Consider the following 15,633-nt stretch of genomic DNA (forward strand, 5'->3'; position numbering starts at 1 on the left):
GATTGTAGTGAAATAAAAGTTTGTATCGGCAGTAAGTCAACGCAGCTCTCTAACGGCTCTCCGAGCGAGCGCGCGCTCTCCATCCCACGCGCACTGCTGTTTCACATCACCCGAGCGCGAGACGAGCGCGCTCCCGACGCCCCCTCGTGCACAGTAACAGCACTAAATCTACCATAAAAGTACATATACTGCATATATAATATTAACGTTTTACATTAATATTAAACATACGGTTATAACCATGTTTATATAAATACTGCACATAAACTAATTAATATAACTTGACGCTTATTTTAAAGAAACGAAAAGCACGTATTTCTATAATACACGTTTAGCTCTATAATATATAGATAGATAATAGATAATATATATAATAGAACATTAGTGAACAAACAATTATTTTATTATCTTAGTACTAAATTAGCCAACATGAGCCATTACTCACAACTGTGTATTTATTCAGATTATTTATTCAGACAAATATTTAATCTTTATCCTTTTATTTATTTATATTTTATTTATTTATTTATGGATCAGTGGTAGCCTAGTGGATAGAGCTCTGGGCGATGAACTGAAAGATTGAGACAATGCAGCCACTGTTGGGCCCTTGAGCAAGGCCCTTAACCTTCTCAGCTCCAGGGGCACTTTAATATAATGGCTGCCCTAAGCTCTGACCCCAGCTTCCAAACAAGCCGGGATATTCGAAGAAAGAATTTAATTGTACTGTACACGTGTAGATGTATATATGACAAATAAAGGTTCTGTTCAGGCTTTTATAATGACATTATTGGACGGCACGGTGGCTTAGTGTGTAGCACTGTCGCCTCACAGCAAGAAGGTCCTGGGTTCGATCCCCAGGTGGGGCGGTCTGGGTTCTTTCTGTGTCCGTGTGGGTTTCCTCTGGGAGCTTTGGTTTCCTCCCACAGTCCAAAAACGTGCAAGTGAGGTGAATTGGAGACACTAAATTGTCCATGACTGTGTTTGATATAAACTTGTGAACTGATGAATCTTGTGTAATGAGTAACAACCGTTCCTGTCATGAATGTAACCAAAGTGTAAAACATGACGTTAAAATCCTAATAAACAAACATAATGACATTATTGTATTTAACATAAATGATGTGTAGGAATAACGTTATATATACAAGAGTGATTATTGAAAAAGTTTATTTAAATAAGGTTAGTGAATGCGTTCGTTAATCACAGTGTTATAAGGTCAATCTGTTCAATACGACAGGTCAGCGAGCTCTGAATCAACAAGACCGGTTATCAACACAGACTTAAAGCTTCTCTCATGATTAAAAATATGAGCAAAATAACAGAGGGACGACATCAGTGCCCAGCCATACAAATGCTCTTTTGACTGAATGGGCACAAATTCCTACAGATATGCTTCAAAGTCAAAAATCACATACAGTTTGTTTTTTAAATGGAATGTCCGACAAGCTCATGATCAGGCGTCCACATACTTTGGGCCATTTAATGCAAAATTAAAAGTCATATTGATATCACACACATGAACTGTTCTATTACTCCCCCCCCTTCCTGAATGTTTAATTCAACAAACAAACAATAATTGTGCACCGAAATGTAAAGGTCCCTGTAGAGAAACAAAAAAGTAAACAAAGCTTGGAATGAGACCGGTGGTGTCAAAACTTATTCATAAATGTGCATTTGTGATCGAGTGCTAATTTAAATCGTCTTTTATTAAATGATATAAGATTCAATTTGATCCACCCAGTTTGGGAAGCGAAATGAAAGTGGTTGTTTTAATTGGGATTGAAATAATGCAGAACTGGGGTGACTGGCTGAGTACTGGAGCCGTATCGCGCTGTGGAGTCACATGGTTCTTACCAACACAATGGTTTGTTTGCTGGTTTACGAGACGTTAGTGTGTTTCTGAGGTGCTGCACGGACGAGATCTGCTGGTTAACAGTCTACAGTGCACGTCCTTCAAGATCAGGAGGTCAGGAGGACTGGACGTGATCCTCCCGCGTCCGTCTGAAGAGCAGCTGGGCGCGGAGGCTCGTCCGTCTCAGTAGGTCAGCGAGTTGAGGATGAAGAGACGATCCTCCTCCTTTCTGATCCACTTCAGTAGTTTGGTAACGGCGGCCACGGCCACGGCTTTAGTAGCGAGAGGACTGAAGCAGAGGTAGAGCTCGAAACCACTGGTGGACTGCAGGACACACAAGAAGAGATTTATTTCTTTATTAACGTTTTATCGTCATGTTTTATACACTTTAATTACATTCATGACAGGACAGATAGTTACTGCTTACACAGGACTCAAACACAGTCACGGACAAATTTGTATCTCATGTCTTTGTACTGTAGGAGGAAACCGGAGCTCCCGGAGGAAACCCACACAGACACGAGGAGAACATGCAAACTCCACACAGAAAGGACCTGGACCGTTCCATCTGGGAATCACACCCTTCTTTCAACCTGTCAATCTGGAAACCCCAATTCTAAAACCATGGGCACACTGATATAGTGGCGCCAACAGCCTCTTTTATAAGCCAATGACGGCCTTTTTTCTTTTGGGAAGGCTTACCGCAAGGTTTTGGAGTGTGCCTGTGGGAATTCATGCCTGCTCAGTTAAAAGAGCATGTTAAACGAGAATGCCAGTGGTTTCCAGCAGGGATACATGTCAGAGCCTTCCTCAAACTCTTGCCACATATTTAGTCACATATAGTCCCACCACACCCAGGTTGCCACTGTTGGGCCCTTGAGCAAGGCCCTTAACCCTCAATTGCTTAGACAGTGCACTTTGGATAAAAGCATCTGATTGAAATGGGTGCGTTTAAAATATCAGAATTTTTTTACAATCAATAAATAGGAGGGGTATCCCAATACTTTTGCTCATATAGTGCACTTTCGACCTCATAATTCAGCCTGTTATTTAATGTGTGTTAAATAAATATAAATAAAGTGACTTTTTAAAAATCAGTAGTGACGATATGAAGTGTTGAAAATGCGCCGGTGTGTGCATTCGGCGTGAGGCGTGGCCCTCTCACCCAAGCGAGCAGGTTCTCGGTGTCGGTGCAGCGGTAGATGGAGCGGAGGGGCCGCGTGGTGTGGTGCAGGCGGCTGTGGAGGTAGCGGTACAGATCCATGATGCGCTCCTGCTGCTGCTCGGTGTGGTAGGGTACAGACATCTCCGGACTGTCGGAGAGACATGAGAGAAGGCCAGAGGTAAACGAGGCAACTAACAGAGCACAGCAGCCTCTATCGCATGATGAATACTGACAGTAGGATAATAATAATAATAATCTCACCTGGTGTACAGCCCAGAGCTTTTGGACTTGTAGACAAAGTGCCAGAGGTCGGGAATGCCAACCTGTGAGACGGGGTAGGTGGGCGAGCGTACCGCCTCCAGCAAACCCTCGTACCCGTTGCGCTTTTTCAGCCTCTCCAGGAAGCGCTGCTTACACTCGGACAGGTTAAAAAAGTCCTCCCTGTCGGTGGAGACCAGGATCAGGCAGAGGTCTGACGTCGGCTCAAGGTACGAGATGTGGGCGTGGAAAAAGCCAGAGGCGTTGAACTTGGGCAGGCAGACGGGGGTCCAGCCCTCCCCCTGCCTGAAGGAGGACGACGAGGACGCCAGGTTGGCCAGCAGGTGGAGGTCGGTGTGGTGCAGGTGCTGCTCCTTCTTCCTGATCAGCGCCACCAGGCGGCTCCCGGCCAGCAGGACGGAGAACACCAGGTTCTTGGCGCTGGCGGCCTGCAGGCTGGCGCAGACGGCGTTCCGCTTGGCGCTGCACAGCGGCAGGCTCATGGTGGCGTTCAGCATGAGCCCGGCGTCGGTCTCCAGCGAGCGCAGCAGGCCGGCGGTGACGCGCTCGGAGCCGGCCAGCAGGCGGCGCAGGTCGAAGCTCTGGCGCTGCTGGAAGACGCGCTGCAGCTGGGGGAGGGTGAGCAGGCTCAGGATCTGGTAGTAAACGTAGTGCAGCTCGCGCCAGAGCTCGCCGTCCGACTGGCACGAGCGCGACACGCACACCAGCACCAGCGGGCTCTTACGCAGGAACACCACCCGGAACCCGTCTGAGGGAAGGAACACAAGTTACGATTCCGTTCTAAACAAAACCAGTGTCCAACCACACCAGTTCCAGTGTCCATTTCTCCAAAACAGGCCCAGTTTAAAATCGGTCACTTGGTATTTGTTCGAAAAACTACATTGTTGGCATGGTGCCCTCCAAAAAAATCCTTAAAAGAAAGGATTTCACCAGTGTGCAGAGATATCATAACAAAAGATCAGAAAATAAAGCCAATTTTGTATACACATGTCCAAAAGTATGTGGTCACCTGATAAAGAGCTTGGGTGCAGACGCTTGTACCCAAAGCTACTCACAGTACTGTGGTCTAAGCAATTGATGGTCTAAGCCTTGCTCAAGGGCCCAACAGTGACAACCTGGCAGTGGTGAGGCTTGAACCAGCAACCTTTGGATTACTAGTCCTGTACCCTAACCACTAGGCTACAACTGCCCGGATATAACGAGTATAACTATAATGCACCCCCATTGAGTCAGAGGAGTGTTTTTGAGGTCGCTGCAGTCAACAACACACGACTGACGTTCCAATTCATGCCAAAGACGTCCAGTGTGGTTGAGGTCAGGGATCTGAGCAGCTCGCTAAAGGTCCTCTACACCAAACCGTGTCTTTATGGACCTTATGAATCATTTATTTATTAATTACATTTACATTTTCAGCATTTAGCAGACGCTTTTATCCAAAGCGACTTACACGATGAGCAATTGAGGGTTAAGGGCCTCGCTCAGGGACCCAACAGTGGCAACTTGGTGGTGGCGGGACTTGAACCGTCAACCTTCTGTTTAATAGTCCAGTACCTTAACCACTGAGCTATCACTGGCCAATTACAAGGGCGTTTACATACTTTTGGACACATGGTGTGTACTGACATACCGAAATCTAATGGATTTCTGATTAAATGACCTTTCAAACACAACAATCTGGAATTAATGAAGCTAAATATAAAAGCTGTTAACGAAGCAAGCGTCACCTGCGTGGATGGAGCGAATGGCGTTCTTCTCCACCTCCACGACAGAAACGAGCGCCATCATCACCCCCATGGTGGTGGACAGAGCTTCCTCAGAGCCGTAGCGCGTGTAGATGGGCTTTCCCGCCTCGCTCAGAACGAAGACGTGCTTTTTGTGAGAGCGCCACGCTTCGCTTGTAACATCCTCGTTCTTCTCCTTTACTAAAGGGTGAACCTTCTCCTCCTCCTGCTGCTGCTGCTCCCGAGCATCCGCACCTCCCGCAACTTCTCCCGCTTGAGTCTCGGTCTTCTCTAAAGCTTCCTCGGACTCGAGACGCCCTGCTTCGTTCAGCTCCACTTCGGCGGTCAGGTCCTCAAACGACTGCGTGTGGACAAACATGGCACGCTCCTGACTCGCACCTTAGGGCACACAAACACACAAAAATTTAGCTCGTCATTGTAGCTCTATGCCTACGGAAACGTCAAGCTTGCTCAACTGTGGACAGCCGTGTTCCAACAGTTTTTTGTGGTTCCTTTTTAAGCGGACCACTGTTCCACGTGCTTTGAACTTCAACAATAGATCTAAGTGATATTTATGATCTCACTAATCCAACAATAAAGCCCCGTCTCACCCGGCTCCGTCCCCTCCACGAGTCCCGGGGTCGGACTCTCCGATCTCTCATTCTGAAGACGCTCTGCTGGTGCCAGGTTTCCATTAGGGGTGTCCCATGTGACTCCCTTACTGTGGACAATGGCCGCCATCCTACACGGCTGTGGCAGGAGAGAAGCCTCCAGTCCTTGGGCCGATGGCTTAAACAGCCGAAAGAGGAAGTCACTGCAAAACAACACACGATTTTAAGAACATTTTCTAGCCATATGAGACTCACATACGTAAAAAAGCATCAAATCTACAACTTATAATTTCTGTTTATAATATAGATGATTTAGGAAGGAAATAGGTTTGGAGACACCCACACAATGCTGATTAGAGAAAAGCGCTCAAACCAAAAATATCAAGCTGACTGCATTCTGTAAATAGGAAGTGTCCACTGATAAAAGATAAACAGCTCTAGTTTCCAACTGTACACCTATGACCTGTACTAACAGGGTCTATGTTTCTAATAAACATTATCTTTAAAAGTGTACAGACCAGTGTTGCTGGTAATCTTGGGATTTTTACACTCATGCAATTAAAATCTGCCCCCAATTTTATCTTGGGAAGTTTTACAGACCAAAATATATATAGTTCTACAATTACTAACTGTAGTCCATCTGTTTCTATGCGTGCTTTGTTACCCCCTTTCACCCTGTTCTTCAATGATCAGGACCCCCACAGGACCACCACAGAGCAGGTATTATTTAGGTGGTGGATCATTCTCAGCACTGCAGTGACACTGACATGGTGGTGGTGTGTTAGTGTGTGTTGTGCTAGTATGAGTTCTTAAACGCCTCACTGTCACTGCTGGACTGAGAATAGTCCACCAACCAAAAATATCCAGCCAACAGCGCCCCGTGGGCAGCGTCCTGTGACCACTGATGAAGGTCTAGAAGATGAGCGACTCAAACAGCAGCAATAGATGAGCGATCGTCTCTGACTTTACATCTACAAGGTGGACCGACTAGGTAGGAGTGTTTAATAGAGTGGACACGGTATTTAAAAACTCCAGCAGCGCTGCTGTGTCTGATCCACTCATACCAGCACAACACACACTAACACACCACCACCATGTCAGTGTCACTGCAGTGCTGAGAATGATCCACCACCTAAGTAATACCTGCTCTGTGGGGGTCCTGTGGGGGTCCTGAGTGACCATTGAAGAACAGGGTGAAAGGGGGCTAACAAAGCATGCAGAGAAACAGATGGACTACAGTCAGTAATTGTAGAACTACAAAGTGCTTCTATATGGTAAGTGGAGCTGATAAAACGGGCAGTGAGTGTAGAAACAAGGAGGTGGTTTTAATGTTAATATATATAATGATATGACCTTCACAAGAGAACTTAATGTACATCACTGGTCACCTGGTTCATTACATTGAGTCTTTTATTAAATATTTCCTGAGATTTATTACTTATTAGATTAAATACTGTATTAATTTACATAAACAATGTATAATAATAAATTAATGCTAATAAATTCAGCACTGATTTGCAGCAAGGAAGCTTGATGAAAACGTTATCATTTCAACCACTGGAACATCAGATCATTAGATAAAGCCCAATAATCACTAATCAAGGTCCAAATTACAAACTTTAAAACATAAAATTGTAGTAAAACTGAGAGTAAGCGCTGTTAGGGTTGTTAAACACAGTAAAGGTTATGTATTGCGGTTTTACTGGAGGGAAGTAAAGAAGTAAATGCTGAAGTGATTTCTGTGATTGTGCTGCTTAGCCAAGTTAGCCAATAAAACATAAATAGCAAAATCATATCAATAACAACTCCTTCTGTACACATTTGCCATTTCATTATTAATGTTACAATATTCTTATTCATTAAAACAGTAAAAACTCTTAATAAACTGCAGTTATTTTACCTTTATTGACCACGAGTCCATTGACATGTAGCCTGTCTTTTAGCTGTCACCGGGGCGTTCCTTTTTTACCTACCCATTTTCAACAAGTCCCGCCTTACTCCAATGTTTAATTGCAGGAACAGCCAATTATGTGAAAGAAACGACACCTCATTGGCCAATCATTGTTTAGATGAGGCGGGGCTTCGTCAAAAAACGGGTGGGTAAATAGCGTGAATAGAGAAAGAGCCAATCAATAACACAGTGCACTCTGGGACACGGAGTCTTGTGTTTGGTATGGAAAAGGCATTTTATATTCGAATATTCGGATTTATTTCTTCAATAGCTTTTAAAGGATGCATCCAAAAAGGCTAATCTGTGTAACTGCTCATTGTTGGCAATCAGGACAATCAACTACATCTAGTTTACTACAGAAATAGGTCCTTTATTACATAATAAAAACAGATTTTTATAAATAACTTCAATAGCTTTTAAAGTATTCGTCATATTACTCCAGAACAAGTTGTATTTTATCAAGTGTAACCCACATTACATACTACACCTCTTATACTGACACTGTCACCCTTTAGCATTGCACACCTTACACACATGCCTGTTTATATGTATAATGTAGGCATGTGTGTAAGGTGTGCAATATTACATTTTACTTATAAACAGGATAAGTATGTGTGCATGTGGTGGTCTTGCCACTTTCCACTGCACTAATCCTGTGGCAAGTCAAATATATTTAAAATAAGTATAAATAGGTATTTATATTGATTTATTAGTGACATTTAAGAAGCTCTGTGTCATTTAATTGTATTGCTTTATTGAACAACACATATATTACATAAGATTACATCAAATCACAGCCGAAATACAAAGTACACAATGAAAAATAGACAATAATTAACTAAAAATTACTCAAGGTAATGAAAGTAATAGAATGAATAGCAGGAATTTATAAATAATACAATTTAATGATTTTTTTTAACATTAAGGAAGAGAGAAGGTTTTAGGCAGTGTTAATGTACTTTTCGCCTTCACATTTTCACAGGGTTTTAATGCATTAATGTAAGATATGAAAAATCCCTTAAAAGTGCTGACATTTGGTCTATTATTCATACATACATTTACAACAGTGATTGTGATATTTGGATAATATTAAGAGAAGGTTGACAACAAAAATCCAGTCTGAATTTAATATATCACTTTTACTTATCCCAAATAGAATAAATTCATATTTAATTTATAATTATGGTTCATTTTTCTATAATAAAATTATTTAAGTCAATCTTAAAGACATAGAAGCTGCACGGTCGATGCTGGCCACAACTTTTATAAGCGTCACGTGGTCGTCCTGTTGCCGCTTTGCATTATGGGAAATTGAGTCTTTCTACAAACGAGTGTTTCTAATAAATGACAGAAATGTGAATTCATTTGAACAAAAAAAGCCTTTAATGATGGTTTCATTTTTGATAATATGTATAAAACAATGTGAAATGGTTAATACGCCTGAACTTACGTTAAAAATCGTTCCTTGTGGGGATGATTTGTAGTCCGGGAGTTAGCCATTAGCCATTATCGGTGACGTCAGAGGAGCCCCGGTAGCCGTTGGATTTGAACACAAACGCGGGACTCAGAACAGCAAAAACAAGAAATTAAACCTTATTTTATTTAACTTTAATGTTTATTTTCAATCCTGAGCCTCAGATCGCGACCTCTGCGTAAGTAGTGTTAGATCTTCCTGAAATATAAGCCCTGATTGTGACATTTTGACGTGTGTTTATGTGCACAGTATCATTAAACATGGCGAGTCAGGCATTCACTGCTAGTCACTTTGCCGTTGTCATTTTATTAACATTTAAACGTGTGTGTGTTTATATTATTCATAGATCTTGTTCAGGATGCCTATCCGTGCTTATTGCACTATCTGTTCGGATTATTTCGACCACTCCAGAGACGTTGCAGCTATTTTCTGCGGACACACTTTTCACTATGAGTGGTAAGACATTAGAGTCACGGTGTTCCGTACACTTACTGACAGAACCTTATTAGTTTCAAATAAAAGTCTCAAATCTTAAAGGAAAGGGTTCGAGATATGATTCTACATCTAAATTGTTTGATTTTGAAGGGTCAAATTGAAAATCTAAACTAATATCGAGCGCCTGACCTGTTGTACGGATGTCTGTTACATGTAACAGTAATCCGTACACAAGTGGAAACACATGTAAACATACATTGTTATGGTTTGTGGGTTCTCTGTCTTTCTTCTTCTTTCAAGCCTTCTTCAGTGGTTCCAGACGGCTCCCAGTAAAACCTGTCCACAATGCAGGAAACAGGTAAACAATCCTCCACACAATGCAGTCATTAGATTGTAATTTTGCATTCATTAATCGTTTAGTCGGATGTTTTCTGTGTTTTGCGATCTGAACTGATGTGAATTTGATTCCCAGGTGAGTGGAAGACACATAATCAACAAGCTGTTCTTCGATATGCCAACAGAAGAAGAGGAAACTTCTGCAGATCCTGAAAGCTTGCAGGTGAGGGTTCGAACATCAGCTTGTAAACACCACATGCCACCTAAACTATGTTTGTGTTATGTTTGTACATCCATAAAGGCCTTGCCCAAACTGCTGCCACAAATTTAAGAGCATATACATGACTTTATACGACTGAAATCAATCATTGTCCACATATTGATGGACAGCTAATGCAATAATTAAATCCTGCTCTTGACTTGACCTGCCCAGGAGGATTCAAGGACTTGTGCACTGGTGAAAATGTTATTTTTAATATAATAAACAAGACGGGAAATGAAGAAATGTGATGGAAAAAAATGATCTACATCTGTGGTGTATCTGATCGGCTAATAAATCAGTAAAAATTCGATACCGTGACCCCCTATTATGCTAACAAGACGAAGCCTGAACCCTACGCTTTGCTTTTTTCAGAACGAGCTGGACAGAATGAAGGTGCTTCTCTGCGAGAAAGGTAAGTACAGCTTTATCAGGCAACATGGGTCGAACTGATGATCGGTCCCTGGTGCATTATGGGATGCCGGCTGTTTTCAGAGAGGGACTGGAGAGACAAGCAGAAGGCGGCCGATGCCCTGAAGGAGACGATCGAGAGGCAGAGATCTGATCTGGACCGAGTGAGGAGAGAGATTGGAGAGAAGGAAATGCTCTGTAGCACCTTAAGAGTGAGTATGGCACTGTTAACAAACCCAGCTAAAAAAATAAACAGCAGCTTTAAATGTATACATTTGTGCAATGTGAACTGTTTGGTTTTTTTTAAGTACTATAATTCGGACATACACTATTGACCCTGTACTAGCGCTGATAATGAATCATCGGGTTTATAGAAGCTGCAGTAAAAGCTGTAGTACATTCTGATCTTAATCTTTAACCCTGCAGAAACAGATGCAGTATTTGGAGAGCCAGCACAGAGACAGCCAAGCTGCTAAAGAGGAGGCCAAGCGGCTTCGGGTCAAAATGAAAACGTACGAAAGGTACGCGATAAAAACACTGCATCCTCGTACATAATGTGCGAGAACTTTCTTTAGAAAATGCTCTTTAAAACTCACACCTGTATGTTTGTATCTATACGTGTGTACACCGAGCAGGCATAACATTATGACCACTGACAAGTGAAGTGAATAACGCTGATTTCATGCCTTGATGGGTCAGTACTGTTTTGGCAGCAAAAGGGGGACCAACACAATATTAGGAAGGTGGTCATTATTGTTATGCCTGATCGGTGTATGTTTATTTGTAAATACGTGTGTGTGTGTGTGTGGCAGTTTGGACCTGGTGTTGCAGGGACAGAGGGCTGAAGTGGAGGCCATGATCTCAGACATGGGTGTGAACCAGTCGGCCGTGGAGCAGCTCTCCATCTACTGCATCTCGCTCAAAAAGTAAATATCACATCGAACTTTACACTTCGTTTCTGGTGAGGTCGGTTAGAATTCAGTCTCACGTCCTGTTTAACCACGTCAAGGTTTTTATGTCCTATGTCCTATGTTGTGATGAAGCGAACACGCACACGTGTACGTTCCATTTCCATGTCTGTTTTAGAGAGTACGATAATCTGAAAGGCAGCCTCAAGACCTCCAACGAGATGTGTGAGAAACTGAAGCGGGAAGTTTTCACCTCCAGTAACAAGGTACGTCTGACAGAACGTCACGTTTTACTGCTCGCTTCTCTTTACAGTCTTTGTTTTGTTTAGTTTTTTAAGCTTGTTTTTTGTAGGTCTGATTTCGGTCTATATGAACGAGTGCTGGGCAGCTTCAGCCAGCTCAGGAGCGGATGCGACCGTAATTCTGCTCACTTTTAATAAAATAGAATTCTTTATGGAATGAGAGTCGATTTGAGAGACGTTTTTGGCTCGGTTGTGCTGTAGTTTGGAGCCACAATGCAAGTCACATGACTGACATGAGCCAATTAGATCAAACTTTGAATTGTGTGAGTGTAATAATGGTTAAAATTGGCACAACGTATATTCTAGTGGTCAGGCGTCTACACAGACGGGATTGGCTGTGTCTGAGGGCGGAGCGACCGAACAGGTATATACAGCGTATAACCGTGCCAGGTCAGGAACACGAATAGGAATATACTGTATGTGTGTGTGTGTACTAAATGAATTACTGCAGCATTAATAATTGTACCTAATCAGTACAGGGTTTTAAACAATGCATTTTACTCTCTCTTCTCTGTACAATCTGGTCCCACTGTGGTTTACAAGATGTATAAAGCCTCCACAAGTGGGCGTTTGCATCAAAGTCTTTTTAATTATCATTATCATTTCACTGCGACCCATTTTTAGCTCGTTTTATGACGGTTTGGTGTGTGGGTGGGAACACACCGAGCCCCTAACATCCAGCGACTGGAGGCGAGGTTTCAAGAGGGATCTTCAAAAAGTTTCCTCACTTTTATATTGTGGTTACAAGCAGTGAGGGCGGGGCAGGAGGAGTAGGAATCGGTCGTGTCTGAGAGACGCTTATAGTCTGGATTTAGCTCCATCTGATTTCCACCTTTCTGGACGCTGAAAGAAGCTTTAAGGGGAAGAGGAACCTTTTTACCCCTCTGATGAACCAGCTGATGCTTCTGTGTCTCCATCGACAGCTGCAGAAATCCACGTTGGAGATGAACAGGATGAAGGAGGACATGAACGCTCTTCAGAACGACCTCACCAACTCCGATAAGGAGATCACGGTGAGAGACGCGGCGCTGTACGATCCGGTGATAACCGTACACGGATGGTGTGTGTGCTCTGAGCTGAAAGCTGCTGTGTGTGTGTGTGTGTGTAGAGTCTGAGGAAGAAGGTGGAGATCTTACAGAAGACCCTGAGTACACCCAACCGCACCAACGAAGCCATCAGCCGACTCGTCTTCGAGAGGTAAACGTTCATGCCATATTATACGTATGGCTCCCTCACTGACTGGATTTTTTACACCCGTTTGTGTGTGTTGGGCGTGTCTCAGTCCCGCACCTCTGGAGCTGAAGACCCCCCGCCTGCACCAGCCCACGGACAGCCAGGACATCGACCTCAACCTGACGTTCGACATCAGCACGCCGGAGCTGGTGGAGAAGAAAGCGGCCGCCGTCCCCTCCAAGAAGATGCGCCTGGATCCAGCAGCGTGAGTGTCCCGCGTCCCCGTCTGACCCCCTTTAAAAAAACAAAAAAAACAAGAACGTCCTCATAATCATACCGTGTCTGCTTTCTGATCTTACAGGACTTCATCGAAACCCGGCGAGAACGCGCTCGGGAGTAAGGTACGCCTCACAGGAACACACCCAGTTACATTTTAATGACCAGAAATGACCACTAGTGTTTACGTACGGTCGTGTCGTCAGGTCTCGCATCAGAAGGAGGACGCGGAGCCCATGTTCAGGAACTCGCTCCTCTACAGGAAGAAGACGTTCGGCAGCATGCTCGACCCGCACAGCAAACCCGGAGCTGTAAGTCCTCACAGACCCACTCGGCGTGTCTCCTGCTGCTGGTCTTCAGCTGGATGAGACACGATTACCATTCACATGAGAAGCATTAGTGTGGAATAACCATCAGATCCAGTGTTAATAAGCGTCAGCTCCACATGTATCTGTGTTTATCTGGATTCTCCTCACCGTTTCACTTTTAAACTTGTGTTACAGCTCCAGCTTCTGAGAAATGGTGAGAATCAGAATCAGCTTCTCCCAGAGTCTAAAACGCTTCTGGTGGAAAATAAAGCTTAACGTGGTTTAATGTAGTAAAAGAAGGAGACAGGAGCACTAAACTTCTCTTCATTATTACTGCTCATAAGTTCCTCCACTAATCACATTCCTCACTCGCCGTTTTACTACAATAAGTCACGTTAAGCGTCGTTCGTACGGCCTGAGTTGCTTATACAGCCTCATATCAAACAGTTCGTCTCATTGGAGGAGCTTTGAAGAGGTCAGCGGCAAAAGGTACATGAACGTGTTGACCTGACAGGTGCTGTGTATGTTTGGTTACTCCTAGGTGAAGACGGGATACGACGGACTGGGAGGAAGAACCAAATATTTCCAGCCTGTATCCTTAATCAAACACTCACACATTTATCTTCTTCTATTTTCTTACCCAAAATTGATGTTTGTTCCACTTTTTTGACACGATAAAACAAATCAGATCTAGTTTGGCTGAGATCGCGAGCTCTTAGGTTTGAATCCCACTCCTGCTATTCGTCACATGATTGGCTGTGGCTCTGTAGGGTCTGGGCAATTGTATTTCAACTGTGTCATTGACCTGACCTTAGCTGTGTCTGGGAAGGGGTTGGTCGACAGGGTTCCTCATGTGACCACCTGCTGGCTGTGTACAGGTGTGTCTCTCTGGAAAGTCGAAACGGGCATCCGCTACTCCTCGGCTGTCCTCGGTCAGTGGTCAGAGCTGGGGTGGTGCGAGGGCCAGACGGATTACAGTCCAGGAATTGGAAACGGCTGCTTTGTGCACACTGTGAAGCATGGTGGTGGTAGTATTATGCTCTGAGGGTGTTTTGATTTGCTGCTAGTGCTACTGGTGAGTTGTTGAAATCTCAAAATGCTTAAATCTTGCCCTCAAAATGCACCTCAAAGCTGGTTGTGGAACGCTTTCTCCAAAATCATGATCTCAGTCCTATCAAGAATTTAACAAAAGGGCAAAGAATTGAATATTTGGGCGTGCCATATGTATATTTTTGTATACATGAGAGCCCTCAATACACTTCTATTTTTTATTAAACAAAGTACTTTGTTTTAGTCATTCATCCTCAAAATAGTGGTTGCCGAAATCATTCAAAATCCCAGTTTCCCTTGACGTTGATTCTCCTCTCAGTCCCCTCTGTCTGAGATCAGACCTCTGATGATGAAGGCCAAGAGGAAGAAGGTGTCCAGGCCGGTGCCCAGCAAGCTCACCCCCAACCTCACCACGCTCGATGGGTTCCTGGAGTGAGCTCTAACCCTGCCGTCCTACTATCTGGTTTATTCTGGTTCACACTGGGAAAGCTGGGATGAATCGACAAGCTGCTGCCGTGGTTCACGTTCAGACGAGCTGATTGTGTCTTAATAACTGTTTTTATTCGAGCGTTTGTTGGCGCCGCCGTGAAGATCCTGGTCACGCGAGACGCCCGGGCACGTACAGGTCTGGATCAGGGAATGGAAGACTGACCCTGGAACAGCTCAGAGAAACGAGACGTTGTTAGAAATCCATCATGGAAACACGTCTGTGATGGGGACTGGAACAGATTCCTTATTTATTTATGTCTTTTTACTTTCTGTATCCTCGTGTTGAACGTCGTTCTTTTATATGTTTGTTTAGTTCTTTATTAAATGTCAAGATTGTGTTGAAAATGTTGCCATTTCATTGTGAGACGTAATAAAATCCTAGTTTTCTACTTTCTTGTGGATTATTTTTTTCTAAACATGGAACTAACGTGTGCAGATGCAGATAAAACCGTGTCAGGGCACTCGGATGGTACTGGACCGGGCACTCGTTCATTCATACAGTCTAGGTTTGTTGCCCTATACAGTTTGTGCCCACATTACGGATCTAGGCATGGTTCTGATGTGGAAAGGATGGTGAGGGGTCAGACACCACTACAGTTTGAGCTATTGATTCTAAGCCTCAGAGGTGCTACC

General features: G+C 43.7%; 2 protein-coding genes across 3 annotated transcripts; one reads left to right on the forward strand and one right to left on the reverse strand.

The window, feature by feature from the left end:
• Positions 1-1,150: 1,150 nt before the first annotated feature.
• Positions 1,151-7,565, reverse strand: mon1a (MON1 secretory trafficking family member A). Its single transcript, XM_062986593.1, has 6 exons — positions 7,529-7,565; positions 5,629-5,831; positions 5,021-5,416; positions 3,279-4,044; positions 3,018-3,165; positions 1,151-2,176 (listed from the first exon to the last, which is right to left on the reverse strand). The coding sequence occupies exons 2-6, from the start codon at positions 5,756-5,758 to the stop codon at positions 2,036-2,038; spliced, it is 1,581 nt and encodes a 526-aa protein (XP_062842663.1). The 5' UTR covers positions 5,759-5,831; positions 7,529-7,565; the 3' UTR covers positions 1,151-2,035.
• Positions 7,566-9,055: 1,490 nt separating this feature from the next.
• traip (TRAF-interacting protein) lies at positions 9,056-15,389 on the forward strand. Of its 2 annotated transcripts, none has more exons than XM_062986582.1 (16): positions 9,056-9,231; positions 9,400-9,509; positions 9,789-9,846; positions 9,961-10,047; positions 10,459-10,498; positions 10,579-10,706; positions 10,921-11,006; positions 11,307-11,420; positions 11,581-11,668; positions 12,628-12,717; positions 12,813-12,901; positions 12,987-13,142; positions 13,239-13,278; positions 13,360-13,464; positions 14,003-14,053; positions 14,831-15,389. In XM_062986582.1, exons 2-16 carry the CDS (start codon positions 9,412-9,414, stop codon positions 14,945-14,947), a joined length of 1,347 nt encoding a protein of 448 aa, XP_062842652.1. In that variant the 5' UTR covers positions 9,056-9,231; positions 9,400-9,411; the 3' UTR covers positions 14,948-15,389. The 2 variants fall into 2 exon arrangements, with proteins under 2 accessions (XP_062842652.1, XP_062842651.1); XM_062986581.1 differs by having other exon boundaries at positions 9,058-9,231; positions 10,921-11,015.
• The last annotated feature ends 244 nt before the right edge of the window (positions 15,390-15,633 follow it).

This window comes from Trichomycterus rosablanca, chromosome 24 (genome assembly GCF_030014385.1).
Source record: "Trichomycterus rosablanca isolate fTriRos1 chromosome 24, fTriRos1.hap1, whole genome shotgun sequence".
Lineage (NCBI taxonomy): Eukaryota > Metazoa > Chordata > Actinopteri > Siluriformes > Trichomycteridae > Trichomycterus > Trichomycterus rosablanca.

Excerpts from the sequence above, each read along its gene's own strand:
- mon1a (XM_062986593.1), bottom strand. The coding sequence starts at position 5,758 with ATGGCGGCCATTGTCCACAGTAAGGGAGTCACATGGGACACCCCTAAT. Across the intron at positions 5,417-5,628 it reads CGTGGAGGGGACGGAGCCGG|GTGCGAGTCAGGAGCGTGCC; the intron begins GTGAGACGGGGC and ends GTGTGCCCTAAG. Across the intron at positions 2,177-3,017 it reads CCGAGAACCTGCTCGCTTGG|TCCACCAGTGGTTTCGAGCT; the intron begins GTGAGAGGGCCA and ends TGTGTCCTGCAG.
- traip (XM_062986581.1), top strand. The coding sequence starts at position 9,412 with ATGCCTATCCGTGCTTATTGCACTATCTGTTCGGATTATTTCGACCAC. Across the intron at positions 9,847-9,960 it reads GTCCACAATGCAGGAAACAG|GTGAGTGGAAGACACATAAT; the intron begins GTAAACAATCCT and ends TTTGATTCCCAG. Across the intron at positions 11,016-11,306 it reads AAAATGAAAACGTACGAAAG|TTTGGACCTGGTGTTGCAGG; the intron begins GTACGCGATAAA and ends TGTGTGTGGCAG.